Genomic DNA, 13,864 nt, shown 5'->3' with positions numbered 1-13,864 from the left:
CCCATTGCTGAAGAAATGTAAGTATTGATTTAAATTCAGCTTGGAATGTATTTTGATAACTTTGTTGTTGATGTGATGACTACAGTTATCTCATGATAGCCAAGTGCTCAGAAGCATTTATCAGATGACTCATGAGAGAATGAAGACAGCAGCTACAGAAAAAATGATCTCATGATATCATGGTAATAGCTGATCACCAAATAATTGGATGATTGGACATCATTTTGTCCTTCTCCTTCTGTTTGATCATTCCTGACCATTCATTTTGGTAAGAACTGATGTTAGCACTGTCTGTGGACAGTGTTTCTTTGTACAGAGTTAGAACAATAGTTTGAAACTATGGTCAGAAGCAAAGTTACAGATCGCAGTCTGGAATAACTATGGGTACAGGAATATCAATGCAAATATTACATGTTATAAATATTTGTTTTAAAGTTACAGCTGGATTTTCTTATTATTTTCTGTAAAGAGTAGCACAACTATACTTGAACATTAACCTTAGTTACCTCTAAATAGCCTCCATAAGAAGGGACGGAGGAATACAGCTTGAGTTTTAGAGGAGACATGTGTGAGCCTTTTAAAAGGATGAAATAGATTTTATGATTTGGGGAAGCGGGCAGTGAAAGAAAGGCAAGAAGAAAATGTGTATGTATATAAACAAATCTTAACATTTTTTTTAGCAAGCTGGCTGTGATCATGTTTTAAACTCTAAGGTCAGAAGAGATAAGTGTGGAATCTGTGGTGGTGATAATTCATCATGCAGGGCTCTTTCAGGTACTTTCAACAGTGCTCATTATGGTAAGTAACTTTATATATGTGTGTGTGTGTGTGTCTGTATGTTTCACAGTAATCTGAGTTGGATTAATCCAGGGAGGGACCAATGAAGGGAACATATTGCTTGTAGTGTTTCGAGTAGGCATTAGGGATGTGAATTTGGGCCTACCCAAACCAAAAAATATATTGGAAAAACACCTTGTCAATATTTTGGGGATATATTCAGCATCCCGAATGTATCTTGGTTTTCTTGGGAAAATTGGGGGGTGGGAGGATAGGCGGGAATCCTGAGAGAATCTCAGATATATTTGGGATTCACCAGTAGATTGGAAGACACATGAGAGGCAGAAATAGATTGCTTCAGTCACTCAACTGTTCATTGGACTTCTATTGCAGTCCTTTTAAAGGAACCCAGGGATCAGGGTCAGCTGTGCTGTGGGTGTGGTGGGCTCAGATTTTCCCTGCTGGCTTGCCTTAGGGCTGGCTTCTTGTTCAGCCTGACTTAAATTGAGCTGCAGAAGAAGCTGTCCCAGCCAGAATCTGTGCATTTTTGGAAGTTATCTTCTTACAACATACAGATCCTTGAGCTGGCTTCTTCTGCAGCATGGTTAAACTAAGTTGTTGGAGAAGCCAAAGCAGCCAAAGAATGAGGCTGGATTTTTTTCTTCTTCTTGGATCTGTTGGACCCTCCAAAATATGGGATTTTCAAAAAAATCTCAGAAATGATTACCATACTAATATGGGGATCTGGGATTTTTCAGAAATGCTGAAATTTTGGGGGGCCCATAGACCCAAACCAAGAAATACCAAATTGAAAAAAATTCCATGCACAGAGAGGCACAATCTAAAAATAGGATATATGCATAGTTAGGTGCATTCAACAGGCTGTTAAATATAAAACAAATTATCTGAGTTTTGTTTTAATTTTCTTTAATGAAAGCAATATTTTTCCCCAAAGTAAATGGAACAATTTCAACACTGTTATTAATTTGACATAACCGTTGTGCTTGGATTAAACCAGAGAGAAAACTTAATTAATTAATAATAATATTTAAATACTAGTTCAAATTAATTAAATCACTTTAAAGAATGTGTAATGTAAAATAATCTTGAATTTGGATTAACCTTTCATCCATGCCTTCAGTGGGTTGTAGAAGTAATTTTTTGTTAAAAAGCAAAACAATTGGTAGAGTACAGATAATTAGTGATTATTCACATTGTCATTTTGGCTGCTTCCCCAAATATTGTGAGATAAATTAATGTCAAATTATGGGTTGGAATGGCATCCTGTGATCCATTGTTGAAGAAATCTGTAAATGACTAATGCAGTCAATACCTCTCCTGCTGTGTTGCTGTAAGAAAGGATGTTAGCTGATCCAATCTACCTTTTATTAACTTGGAGAGGTTCCATAAGCACCAGGGATTTTAGGTCCAAGAATCTCTGCCTCTGAGGAGTAGAATGTGGATGATATCTATTCTTACAGAATGTTTCACACATTTTAACACACCAATTGAGAGATATTTGCAGTCCACCCATACTGTCTGCATTCTACTTTTAACCTGGCAGTACCTGAAATGTCCTTTTTAAAAACCCTGTTAGTTGGTGCTGACTTTTTAAAGGGAACATTTGCAAATACCTTCCCACATTCTAATTGGTCAAAAAAACCCAACAACCTTTCTTCCTATTGATCACCAAACATAAAACTAGTCTATGCCCTAAATTTTGAATTTTGTGTGTGAAAGATTTAGGCAATTATATTTCTTTCTATTGCATTGTTTATTATGTGCATTATACTGGCCTTAATTACATTGTTTTATAAGTCTGCAATCTCCCTTAATTGTCAACAAGAAAGCAGAATTAATTTCTCAGGTACAGCAAACATATGGATCGTCTTGGACTGTAATACTCTTGATTTTATATATAATTTTATTCCAGGCTACAACATTGTAGTAAAAATCCCTGTTGGAGCAACAAACATTGAAATACATCAGCACAGCTATTCAGGGAGCCCTGAAGATGACAACTATCTTGGTAAGCATTTCACATAATGAGCTGTTGACTGTACTTTTCCACTATATATGCCTAAAACCCAGTTTCTCTGAAACGTCTTTGGATGCATAAGAAGTTCTCAATATCATTATTTGAAATTCCTGTTTCCATCACAGATTTTAGATCTGAATAAAAGTCAGACTTAATTTTCAGATTAAATGGCTTAGATCCAGCAGAAGTTTCTGTTGATGGAAGGGACCCATTTTTCCCAGTTCTTCCTTCCCACATCAGGTCCCTAGTTTCTCCCTTATTATGTTCCTGGAGGAGGTTCTCATGTCCCCAGGGGCACTTAGAGGGTCATTTTGGGCTGGAGGGGGAGGGAGGAGTGGGAAAACCCTGCTTTGCTGCATTATGTAATGATTACTGACAGGACAGAGCATTAAAGTTGACATTTGTTCAAATGGTTCTGTGGCTGCTGGCAGTTCCAGTTTGTCCCAGTGAGGTGCAGATAATTTTATCTGCCTGTGCAGATGATTTATGATTTATTTGCCTGTGCTACTCAGATGGCCCTGCAGTCACACATGCCTGACCATCCTATGTGGCTCGCTGCCTGTTTCTCAGCAAGTAATACTGCTATTTTTATTGTGTGTCAGCACTTAGAAGTTAAAGAACGTATACAAAGATAATGAAGAATGTACATGTAATGATGGAAGTCTTAATAGCTTCCTTTTTTAAGAGCACTGTATGGAAATTTCTAATATTGTCTGATTAAGAGTTTGTGTTCAAATATGAATAAAAGATGCATTAATATTATCTCTATTAACATTACTATAGCATTATCCAGTTCTCAAGGGCATTTTTTTCTGAATGGAAATTTTGTGGTAAGCCTGTCTAAAAAGGAGATTACTATGTTTGGAGTTAATTTTGAGTACAGTGGTTCAAACACCACCATAGAGCAAGTAAATACCACCGGGCAGCTTGAAGAGGACATTCTCTTGCAGGTGAATCTTTAATGCTTTAATAAATGGTAAATTTCCTAATTTATGAATACACCAAACGTAAAAAGAATTGAAAAAATTCTTTATATAATTGAAAAAAATGTTTGATTTTATTATTTTTAGGTCTTGTGTGTTGGGAATTTGTACAACCCTGATGTGCGCTATTCATTTAATATTCCTGTAGAAGAGGAAAGTGATATGTTTACATGGAATCCATATGGGCTTTGGCAAGACTGCAGCAAAATGTGCCACGGTACTGAAAAATAATACAGTAGTCACAATCTGTCACATTGTTTCTTAGAGAGTTTCATGGAGATTAGAAGTTGAACATTTAATACAATTTTCAGTATAATGACGAGTATAAGTTGAAGACTTTATTTTTACTTCATATCAGCCCTAGATCCATATTAGTTGGGCTTCCGTCCTGACCACGGGGTGGAGACTGCACTGGTCACCTTGACGGATGATATCCGGGGCCAGCTGGACCAAGGCGAGTCAGCTATCCTAGTGCTTTTAGATCTGTCAGCCATGTTTGACATGGTCCTCCACGAGTTGTTGGCCTACCACCTTGCCGGAACCAGGATTAGGGGGACTGCACTGCAATGGCTGGTCTCCTTTCTCTGGAACAAGACACAGAGCATTGCTGTGGGGGGATGAGTAATCTGCGGCCGGTTGCAGCCGGCGCCGTGCGTTATCAGTGATTTTAGTCGCCGCCATTACACCCCGAATGCGCGCTATCCCCCCATGCATAATGGGCCTAACAGAGGAGAGGCTTTGGCCTCCATGACATTTGGTTAGCTACTGCATGTATTTGTATGCTGAATTATATTGTTCTATAAGGGAATTCTGTTCATAATTTTCTCTCGTTTTCAACCTTAATAACAATCTGCAAAATAATAGGTTGTATCCTGCTGTCTGTATTTAGATGTATATGGAGGTTTCTCATCTACTGCAGGGGTAGTCAACCTGTGGTCCTCCAGATGTCCATGGACTACAATTCCCATGAGCCCCTGCCAGCAAATGCTGGCAGGGGCTCATGGGAATTGTAGTCCATGGACATCTGGAGGACCACAGGTTGACTGCCCCTATTCTACTGCATGCCTTGCAGCGTTTTTCAACACCAGGACAGATAATTTGTAGATTCACAGAATTTGTGCAAACAGCAAGAAGGTTCAGGGGACTGGAATGATGAGGGTCTTGGATGAAATTGCCTCCTCCCCCTTTAGCTGTGTATGGCAAGGAAGAAAGAGCAATTTCATCTCCTCATTCTTCTTTTCATATGTTCCCCATGCCTTTGCAGCTGTTCCTCTGCATGGGTATCATAACTCTAGGAGTCCGAAAAGGCTGCAGTAATACAGAACAATGCAGGAAAACTACACCTTTGTGTGGTAGGATATTGCCCAATTAAAACATTATGATTTTCTTAAGTCTAAAATGTAGGGAAAAATCTCTTTTCAACAAAATGTTTCATTGTTATAGCTTATATTGAAAATGGAGTAAATTATACACAGATTAACATGCTAGAAAATGCATAAAGCAAATATGGGGTGAAATTGTCTCGGCAAACTGGCATTTCCACTGCCAGCTTAGACATGACGTCCAGTGTGGATGGGAAGATTATTCCATTAATGGCTCCATGGACTGACCAGACAATTCTTTCAAGTTTTCACCACAGCAATATGACAGACTTTCCTTCTCCCACTTTGACAATGTCAGCTTTTGCCATAAAGAGCAGAACAAAAAAGCAGTGGAGGGAAGTGTTCCCTGAGCTTCTGAGGCTCCCCAAGCAAACCTGTGAAGAAAGGCATAGCAGCTGAGGGCAGCGGGAAGACAGGCAGCATGAAAAAGCATGACCATCCTCTTGAAAAAATAACTTCTGTTTTCACCTAGTTTTTAAACAAAAGCAGACTAACCTCTCCTGCTTTCCTAAACTATTCTGTTTTTCTAAATGTCTTGTTAAACCTTTTCTAATTCTGTTCAAGGTTCTCGGAAAAGAAAGGTGACATGTATAAGGAAGACTGATCATTTGGAAGTGTCTTACCAAAGATGTGAACACACTGCACTACCAAAATCAGTAACAGAACCATGTAATATAGATTGTGAATTAAGGTAAATCACACAGCTGTATTGATTAAATGAGATTAATTTTAAATACCCTTTCTTGGTTTGATATCTTCATAAAATTGGATGTACAGATTAGAACTTCTTTTATGCAAATTGGTGTATGTTCTGTATTTAAAATTACCATGTCAGAGTAATTTCTGAGCTACAAATTGGAGTAATTATTTTATTGATTTAAGTGGGAATAAGGTGCTTCCTGAAGTGCATCATTGGAAAGCAACATATGCATTTTTATTTTTTCTTTCATTGATTTCCCATGCTACTTGAATACTTCGATAATGAATTTAGGTTACCTATATATACTAAAGCATATTTAGTTTTATATAATAGTTTATGCTTATAGGTGGCATAACAATGGCAAAAGTGAGTGCTCAACTCGGTGTGGCCCAGGGTTTCGGTCTTTAGACATCCACTGTATGAAGTACTCTGTTTCAAAGGGACTGAGTGTTCCAGTGGATGATAAATACTGTGCTGATCAGGAGAAACCACCAGTTCGAGAACCCTGTCATGGAGACTGTCTTCTAACAAGCTGGCATTACACGGAATGGTCAGAGGTACAAATTTAGAATCTTGTACTTTTATGGCTGAGTTTTACATTAAACTATGTAGCGGGCTCTGCTTATTTGCTGATAAACAACAGAAGGCTTCATGTCTACATAACATATTACAAGCTTATCAAGAATAATACATCTTTAAATGTGTTGAGATCAACATGCAATTGAGAACAAGATGCTAAATTTATCTCAACCAGTAGTATAGCTGATGAAATTGATTTAATGTGTACTTTTACTTTTTTGAATGAATACTAGGTGCATTTTAAATTATTTGTAAATGTATTTTTTTTGCTTTTTCAATACCCTCCCCCAAACAAAACCCCAGTGTTCTAGGAGTTGTGGGCAAGGTACAAGAACCAGAGACTCTTTCTGTATGAACAACTTTGGTCGTCGGCTTGCAGATAGAGAATGCAATGCGTTTCCAAAGACTGTCAGTCAGAAGTGCAATGAGTTTCTATGCCCCAGCTGGATTGCTAGTGATTGGAGTGAGGTAACACATACACATTAATTGTTATTGTTTCATTATAGATTTTGCCCAACTGTAGTGAGGCTTACTGTGTAGCTGCTGGAAAGTATGACAATGCAAGGTTATCAAAGGGGTTGAAAGTTCTTGAACACTTACTGGAGATTAAATATGGGAGTGGATTATGTGGCTTAGACTGTCTTTAGGTTGAAGAAGAAGAAGAAGAAGAAGAAGAGTTGGTTCTTATATGCCGCTTTTCCCTACCCGAAGGAGGCTCAAAGCGGCTTACAGTCACCTTCCCATTCCCATTAGGAAATGAGTGGAAGGTAAATACAGTAGAACCAACTCAGAAATTGCCCAAATACTATAGCTATCTCTTTCCAAAATGATTACTTGGAGTCCAAACACCTAATGAGTTCATAATCTATGGAGGTTTTTCTTTTTAGATGGTAAGTTAGTTATTTGTTTTTTTTGGGGGGGGGATATGCTGTCATTTCATGTTTCATTCTGTTTGCTCTTTTCACTTATGTTATTTTATTGTAATATTTATTAGCTTTATGATCCCTTGAGCTGTTTGCAGAGGGTGCTATAGGAATTATAGGATTATAGGAATACAACAGAATTATTATAGGAATATAAAGACTATTAAGTTTTATTAGTCATAGAACTTAACGTGAGCTCAATCTTGCATTTTATTAATAAATCTGATCTGATATATTAAAAGGCTATTACAGTTAATTAGGTAAATTTCATGGGGGAATTTTGTATGTTATTTGGAGCTCATAAAACATATATTGCTCATTGACTGATATCCAGTATTAATAGAAGCTAGAAAAATTAGTGGTGTTAATTTTGAAATCTTTAGCAATTTTTGGTACCTATGTAACCTTGCAGTGTCCTGTGACATGTGGAAAGGGTATTCAACACCGACAAGTATGGTGTCAAGTGAATGATGAACAACTGGAAGATGTTTTCTGCAATAAGAACTCTATACCAGAATCAGTGAGATCATGTGAACGTAATAAATGTGCAGCATGGCATGTGGGACCGTGGGGAGCTGTGAGTACACATCTTTTTCCCCAGCTTTTGAGGTTATTTCCAGCACTGCAACATGCAACATACGACATGTTTAGCCACAATTCAGATTGGAGTTTCTGCAGCCCAGCTCATTTTTCCTGTAGCCACATGTCATGTGTCGGGAACTTACTACCTTCTCCTCCAGTGTCACAGTCCTAATCCAAATTACACCTTGCAACACACGAGTAAGCAAGTTTTCCACATCTGCCATTCTGTGGTGTTTAGACATTAGGCAGCACAAATTCACAATAAAATAGAGGAGCAGGTAAGATAAGATTTATATTATCTAGAAAAATTTTTGTTAAAGATATGAAGAAAAGCTTGGAGAAACAGAAGCTTGATAAGGAGAAACTAGACAACAAGTGCAGGCACAGACATCTGCATATTGTGTGGGAAGGAACACCACATGGGCTGCCATGACTTGAGACTGAACTGAGTGAAAGGAGGAAGAGAAGGGTACGAGAAAAAGTGTATAATAATAATGGAACCAGAGATGCAGAGGCTTAATAGTAAGAGCTAGAACTTTCAGATTCCCATAGATGACTTATCAAGAAGCCTGTGCAAATCTAGAACAATTCTAAAGGACCTGTAACTGGAAGCTCTTCCACTAGGCATTTGATTGAGGTCCACTTACTTCAACATCTTCCACTGGGCCTCTGAACCACCCTCCCATGAAACTAATGCCTGTGCCGACCATTCATGGGCTCATGTTCCAGTTATGAATTTCTTGTTATTACTGTTTACTATTTATTGTTCCATTGTTTCATGATTAATTACTTATCTGTATTGTTCTTGTTCCTATGTTCCATGTGAACTGCCCTGAGCCTCTGTGAAGAGTGGTATATAAATGTAATTAAATAAATAAATAAGGTGAAGACAGGGATTTATTGCAACAACAGAGAGAGAGACAGAGACAGAGTATTTCCCATTAATGTCATTTCTGGTTGTTTGTATTTTCAAATCATTTGTACTGAGTTTATTATGTTAAAAATAGAAATTGAGTCTGATGTTTTTCTTATGAAATTGTTCATATCTAGTGCTCTGTGACATGTGGGCATGGCTACCAAATGCGTGCAGTCAAATGTGTTTCTGGTATTTTTGGAACTATTTTGGATGATGAGTCAGAATGTAATGCTGCTGACCGTCCAAGAGACAGCCATGTAAGCAAAACACACTTCTTTGTTTTAAAAATGGAAATTAAAGTTAAAATCCAATACTCAGATAAAGTTTCTAGAATTTTCTTTTCTCCCAACAGGAATGTGAAATGTCTTCTTGCACAGAAATAGTCAAACTGTGGCCAACATCACTTCCTGTCGTCCAGACTGACAAAATGACTCAGTGGAGATTTGGATCATGGACTCCAGTGAGTAATAGTGCAAGCACGGTTTTGTACATGGAGATATAATAAGAAAAAATATTTTGTTGTTTAATATCTTTTCTTGTTTAACTTGTACACCTTTTAAGAAAATAATATTTACCTCAAAGAGAATTTTTTCAAAGAATTGTCTGCTTTTGCTAAGAAAAAGAGATAGAAAAACTCTTCTGCCTTGTTTTTAAAAATGTTCAGTCCTTAATTCTTGAAAATCTAATACTTGACATCTCCTGACCTCTGTTTTCTTCCTCACCATTTCTCTAGTCTCAATTTTTGTGGGTTCTGAATATGTGCTTTGAGAGCATCTTCATTTTCACATAGAGTGGTACTCTACATATCCTTGATATCTTATGAGACTGTGCATATGTTCTTGGTTAAAGTAGTAGTGGCTGTGATCCATGACTTGGAAATGTTCATAATGGAAAGGGAGGTAATTCTCTGTGGCAGATTTCTAACACCTACGATGCTGTTTCTGGGTCCCTGTTCCCTAGAAGCAGCATTTTTGCAGGCATTTTGGGCTATAGCAGAAGAGTGAAATCAAGAAAGGTTTGTACCCTTCTGAACAGCAGAGATCTTCTGCAGCTTTGAACCACTCTGATTTTGGCTTCTGTTATTTTAGTGTTCTGCATCTTGTGGAAGAGGAAATCGTGCTCGTTATGTAACCTGTCGGGATGACCATGGCAGAGTAGCAGAAGAATCATTTTGTGCACATTTACCCAGACCAGAAGAACTTGCAAACTGCTTTAATCCATGTGGAGTTTGGCAAGCTGGAAGTTGGTCACCTGTAAATATTGTTCTTTTTATTATTTTTAATTTATTTTATTAGAGTCTGAATGTACACTTAGCTTGAATTTTTACTGTACCTAGTTGCTGAAGAAGCATGCAGAGATATTGGTTCTTCTCTTCCAAATATGGATAATTATGAATTTCAATTATAAATAGTTTTCATTGGATATTAGTTTTTGATGTTATATTGTGTCACATAAATGTTGGGTTAATTTTTGGTCAGTGCACAGTTACATGTGGTAATGGAATAGTAGCAAGACAAGTTGTCTGTGTCAACCACCATCAACAAATTGATGAGAATTACTGTGATCCCGAAGGCCGTCCAGCAAAAGAACAAGAATGTAACATGCCAACCTGCCAGCCAGTATACCGTCATGAATATCCAGGCCATTTGATAGATCAGGATTATCCTTCAATACACAAAATCCATCATTCTCAAGACAATACAAGAAATCTTCCTTCTCCTGGAAGAAACCAATGGAGGACAGGACCCTGGGGAGCAGTAAGTAAAGTATTGTTTATTTTGTATAATGTTTGACATTTATAAGTTATAATTAATCAACCAAGTATGTGGTCCCTATGTTTATCCAAAAAAACCCAAACAAACAAAATCACAAGCTTTATTCATGAAGAAACTGATAACTGATTTATCACTCCCATATTTATAATTTTTCATAAACATGTTTAACAACAGTGTTTATGAAAAATTACAAATATGGGAGTGAACTTAGTATACCACAAAGCAAATAGCATTTTCCTAATTGTCCATCCCTACTGAAGATATCCAAACCCTAGAATCCTGTTTGTTTTGTTGCAAGGCTATGGCATTGTTACTGTACAAGGTACCTTGCTCTGCAAAATAGTGATAGGAAGTTAATGGGAACTTACTTTGGTTATTTTATATTACTGTGCAAAGTTGTAATGATCTAAGTCAGGCTTTCTCAACAAGGGTGTCATGAAAACCTGGGGTTTCTTAACAGCCCTGGAAGGGTTTCCCAAATGGGTGGGAGTTGATTAATTTTAAACATATTTTTAAATTTTGTGAAAAGTTTATTGGGTGATATGACTATATATCGTCATTTTGACCCATTTCTACCCCTGTCAGAATGTCCAGTGATGGGCCTGGAGGGGATTGGAGAGAAGGGGCCCTGGGTGGGCATGTACACAGATATGCTTCACTTTCTCAAATCTGAAGGTTTCTTGACAGTAAAGAAATTGAGAAAGGTTGATCTAAGTTATCATTTTAAGTAACATTTTGTATTCTTCCTTTTCAGTACAATTAATACTACATATTATATGACTTACTTTTTCCTAGTGCTCAAGTACATGTGCTGGTGGATTTCACCGTCGGGTTGTGGTGTGTCAGGATGAAGATGGAAGAACTACGAGCTACTGTGATGAGACAATGAAACCACCAGACTCAAAGAATTGTGGTTTGGGTCCCTGTCCAAGATGGAACTATGGGAATTGGGGAGAAGTAAGATGGAAAAATAGATAATGGGTTGACTTTTATGAATTGTGATTATAAGGCATTTGCATAAGCAGAACTTCCACACATCCCTATTCCCCCAGAAGCCCCTATGATTCTTAGAAAGGTATTGCCAGGAATCAGGAGCCTTCATAGATAAAAAGCCTCATAGTGTGGTAGGCTATAGTCTGAAAAGATATATTAATTGCATTGCTTGATTTAAATGATTGCAGAAAAGACATCTCTTTATATATATATATGGCCTCTTCCATAGGTGTTACCCATTACCATATTTTGTGCATGGAAAGAATGTGCTGCAGGCATACCACTCTGAACTAAAGAAACAATAGTTTGAGAGTAACTAGGCTTGCCAATCAAAACATGAATATTTTACTACAATAAATTAGAATGTTATGCAACCTATTACATTAGTCATAATGAACATGTTGACACATAAACAATAGTTATACTAATGATAGTGAATACAATTCCAAAGTGCAAATACATTAATATTTAGAACAAGAATAATCTGGACAACTTCTCAACCTGACACACATTTAATGCCTGCTGGTTTTCTTCAGGGGATAGTCTTCCTTTCAACAAAAATAAATGAAAAATGAAGCAAGGTATACAGACAAAAAAAAGGTTGTGAGATTCATATTGTTGTAGAAGATATGTGAAAATATAGAACATTAAAATTCCAGGGTTTTCCTCTACAAAATTTTATTACATTAAGTTTACTTAACATTTTCAGTTTGCAGTAAACCAGACACAATACGTTTATGATAACTAAAGCATGATGATACATATAATAGGCTGCACAATCAACTTTGATGGTGATGCTCTGAAAATAGTAATTGTTCCACAGAATTTTCATTAAAAATTTTTAATGTCTCGAATTAAAGATCTCGAAACAATATTGTTGATTTTTAAAGTGTTGAGATTGTCTGAAAAATAACTGAGATACCACAATTGGAGAATTACTCTTGCTGCCTGAAGCCGTACTGTAAGGAGTAAGGCTCATTAGTCCAGCGCACACCTCGTGCCCGGCCTCTTGGATGTTGACAACTCATGTCTCCACGTCTTTCAAATTTTGCCAATCAATTATTACTTCCATAATGGATTTTTGTTGCATTTTTCATTGTGCAATACAGTGCAATAATAATGAACATGATACACTTAATTTTGGTGGTCAAGTGTCTAGTGGTCTTACCTCTTTCATACTGAATGTAGTCTATGTAGGATTATGAATAGGGTTGGCGCCCAAAGCAGCCTTGCTTTGGCGCCCAAAGCAGCCAGTCTCTCCTGGGCATCAGTGCAGGAGCTCCGCACCTGTGTGTGTGCGCCCACTGACGCCCACGCCACCCCTCCCCCCCGCAGCACAGTGTGGCGCTCGCTGCACCGGGATAGATCAGTCGCTTCGGGTGCCGAAGCGCGCAACCCTAATTATGAAGTCTGGTGTATGTGTGTTCATTTATGGAATAGTAAAGAATACAAATGTGTTCCATACTACTCTGAAGAACCTGGAAGAGGAGTGGAAGATGGTTGTATTTTTTACCTTGCTAAACAATATATAATTATTCATCTTAATGTGGTAGTAATGATGAATTACTTAATTAAGGTTTCTGTTTCCTTATAGTGTACTCAAACATGTGGAGATGGTATAAAAACAAGATTAGTGATTTGCCAGCTTCCCAATGGACAAGTGTTAAGTGATCAGAACTGTGAAATACTGGAAAAACCACCTGATGCAGCACAATGTGACATACATTTGTGTCCTGATGAAGTTTCATGGCATCGTGGACCATGGAAACCGGTACGATAGTATTCACTATCATATTTTCCTCATTCTCCTGTGTACTTTCTATATAATCAGTTTTATATAATGGTTTTGCTTGAATGTCTGTGTATATTTGTGTACATTTTATTGAATACATATTTTAGTATCTGGTCTTACACTCCAACACTGTGACTGCTACACTTCTTCAAACCCTGGAAGTGGCAATATAGGGGCAGCTTTTCCTATTAAGTTTAGTAGTAGTGACATTATGCTTTTTGTAGCTTTTACAAGAAACAATTTACTGATTTACTTGGTTTGTTTCTAACTTTGTTACTAGAAGGGTTTGAAGAATAAGAATCTATTTGGGATTTGTTTTTAAAAGTAAGCCGATATTTTTATAATGTTATCACATATTTATTTTTGTATATTAAAGTAATTATCTAAAGTTTTGTTGTATATAGCTTGTTTGCTCTGTGCTTGT

At 37.2% G+C, this 13,864-nt stretch overlaps 1 protein-coding gene across 7 annotated transcripts in view; it reads left to right on the top strand.

Moving 5' to 3' along the window:
* The window catches only part of ADAMTS20 (ADAM metallopeptidase with thrombospondin type 1 motif 20), a 96,613-nt gene that overhangs the window by 40,042 nt on the left and 42,707 nt on the right, over nucleotides 1-13,864 (top strand). For 5 of the 7 annotated variants that reach the window (XM_077338600.1, XM_077338603.1, XM_077338605.1 and 2 more), the window contains 14 exons: nucleotides 681-798; nucleotides 2,711-2,806; nucleotides 3,599-3,765; nucleotides 3,886-4,015; nucleotides 5,745-5,871; nucleotides 6,227-6,437; nucleotides 6,763-6,927; nucleotides 7,795-7,959; nucleotides 9,015-9,137; nucleotides 9,233-9,340; nucleotides 9,969-10,133; nucleotides 10,359-10,637; nucleotides 11,451-11,612; nucleotides 13,243-13,419. In XM_077338600.1, coding sequence (XP_077194715.1) covers nucleotides 681-798; nucleotides 2,711-2,806; nucleotides 3,599-3,765; nucleotides 3,886-4,015; nucleotides 5,745-5,871; nucleotides 6,227-6,437; nucleotides 6,763-6,927; nucleotides 7,795-7,959; nucleotides 9,015-9,137; nucleotides 9,233-9,340; nucleotides 9,969-10,133; nucleotides 10,359-10,637; nucleotides 11,451-11,612; nucleotides 13,243-13,419 — 2,193 coding nt within the window. The remainder of the gene's footprint in view (nucleotides 1-680; nucleotides 799-2,710; nucleotides 2,807-3,598; nucleotides 3,766-3,885; nucleotides 4,016-5,744; nucleotides 5,872-6,226; nucleotides 6,438-6,762; nucleotides 6,928-7,794; nucleotides 7,960-9,014; nucleotides 9,138-9,232; nucleotides 9,341-9,968; nucleotides 10,134-10,358; nucleotides 10,638-11,450; nucleotides 11,613-13,242; nucleotides 13,420-13,864) is intronic. The other 2 variants (XM_077338601.1, XM_077338602.1) reach the window with 2 other exon arrangements.

This window comes from Paroedura picta, chromosome 5 (assembly GCF_049243985.1).
Source record: "Paroedura picta isolate Pp20150507F chromosome 5, Ppicta_v3.0, whole genome shotgun sequence".
NCBI classification, from domain to species: domain Eukaryota; kingdom Metazoa; phylum Chordata; class Lepidosauria; order Squamata; family Gekkonidae; genus Paroedura; species Paroedura picta.
The sequence above is the reverse complement of the archived record's forward strand: the minus strand, read 5'-3'. Positions and strand labels throughout refer to the sequence as shown.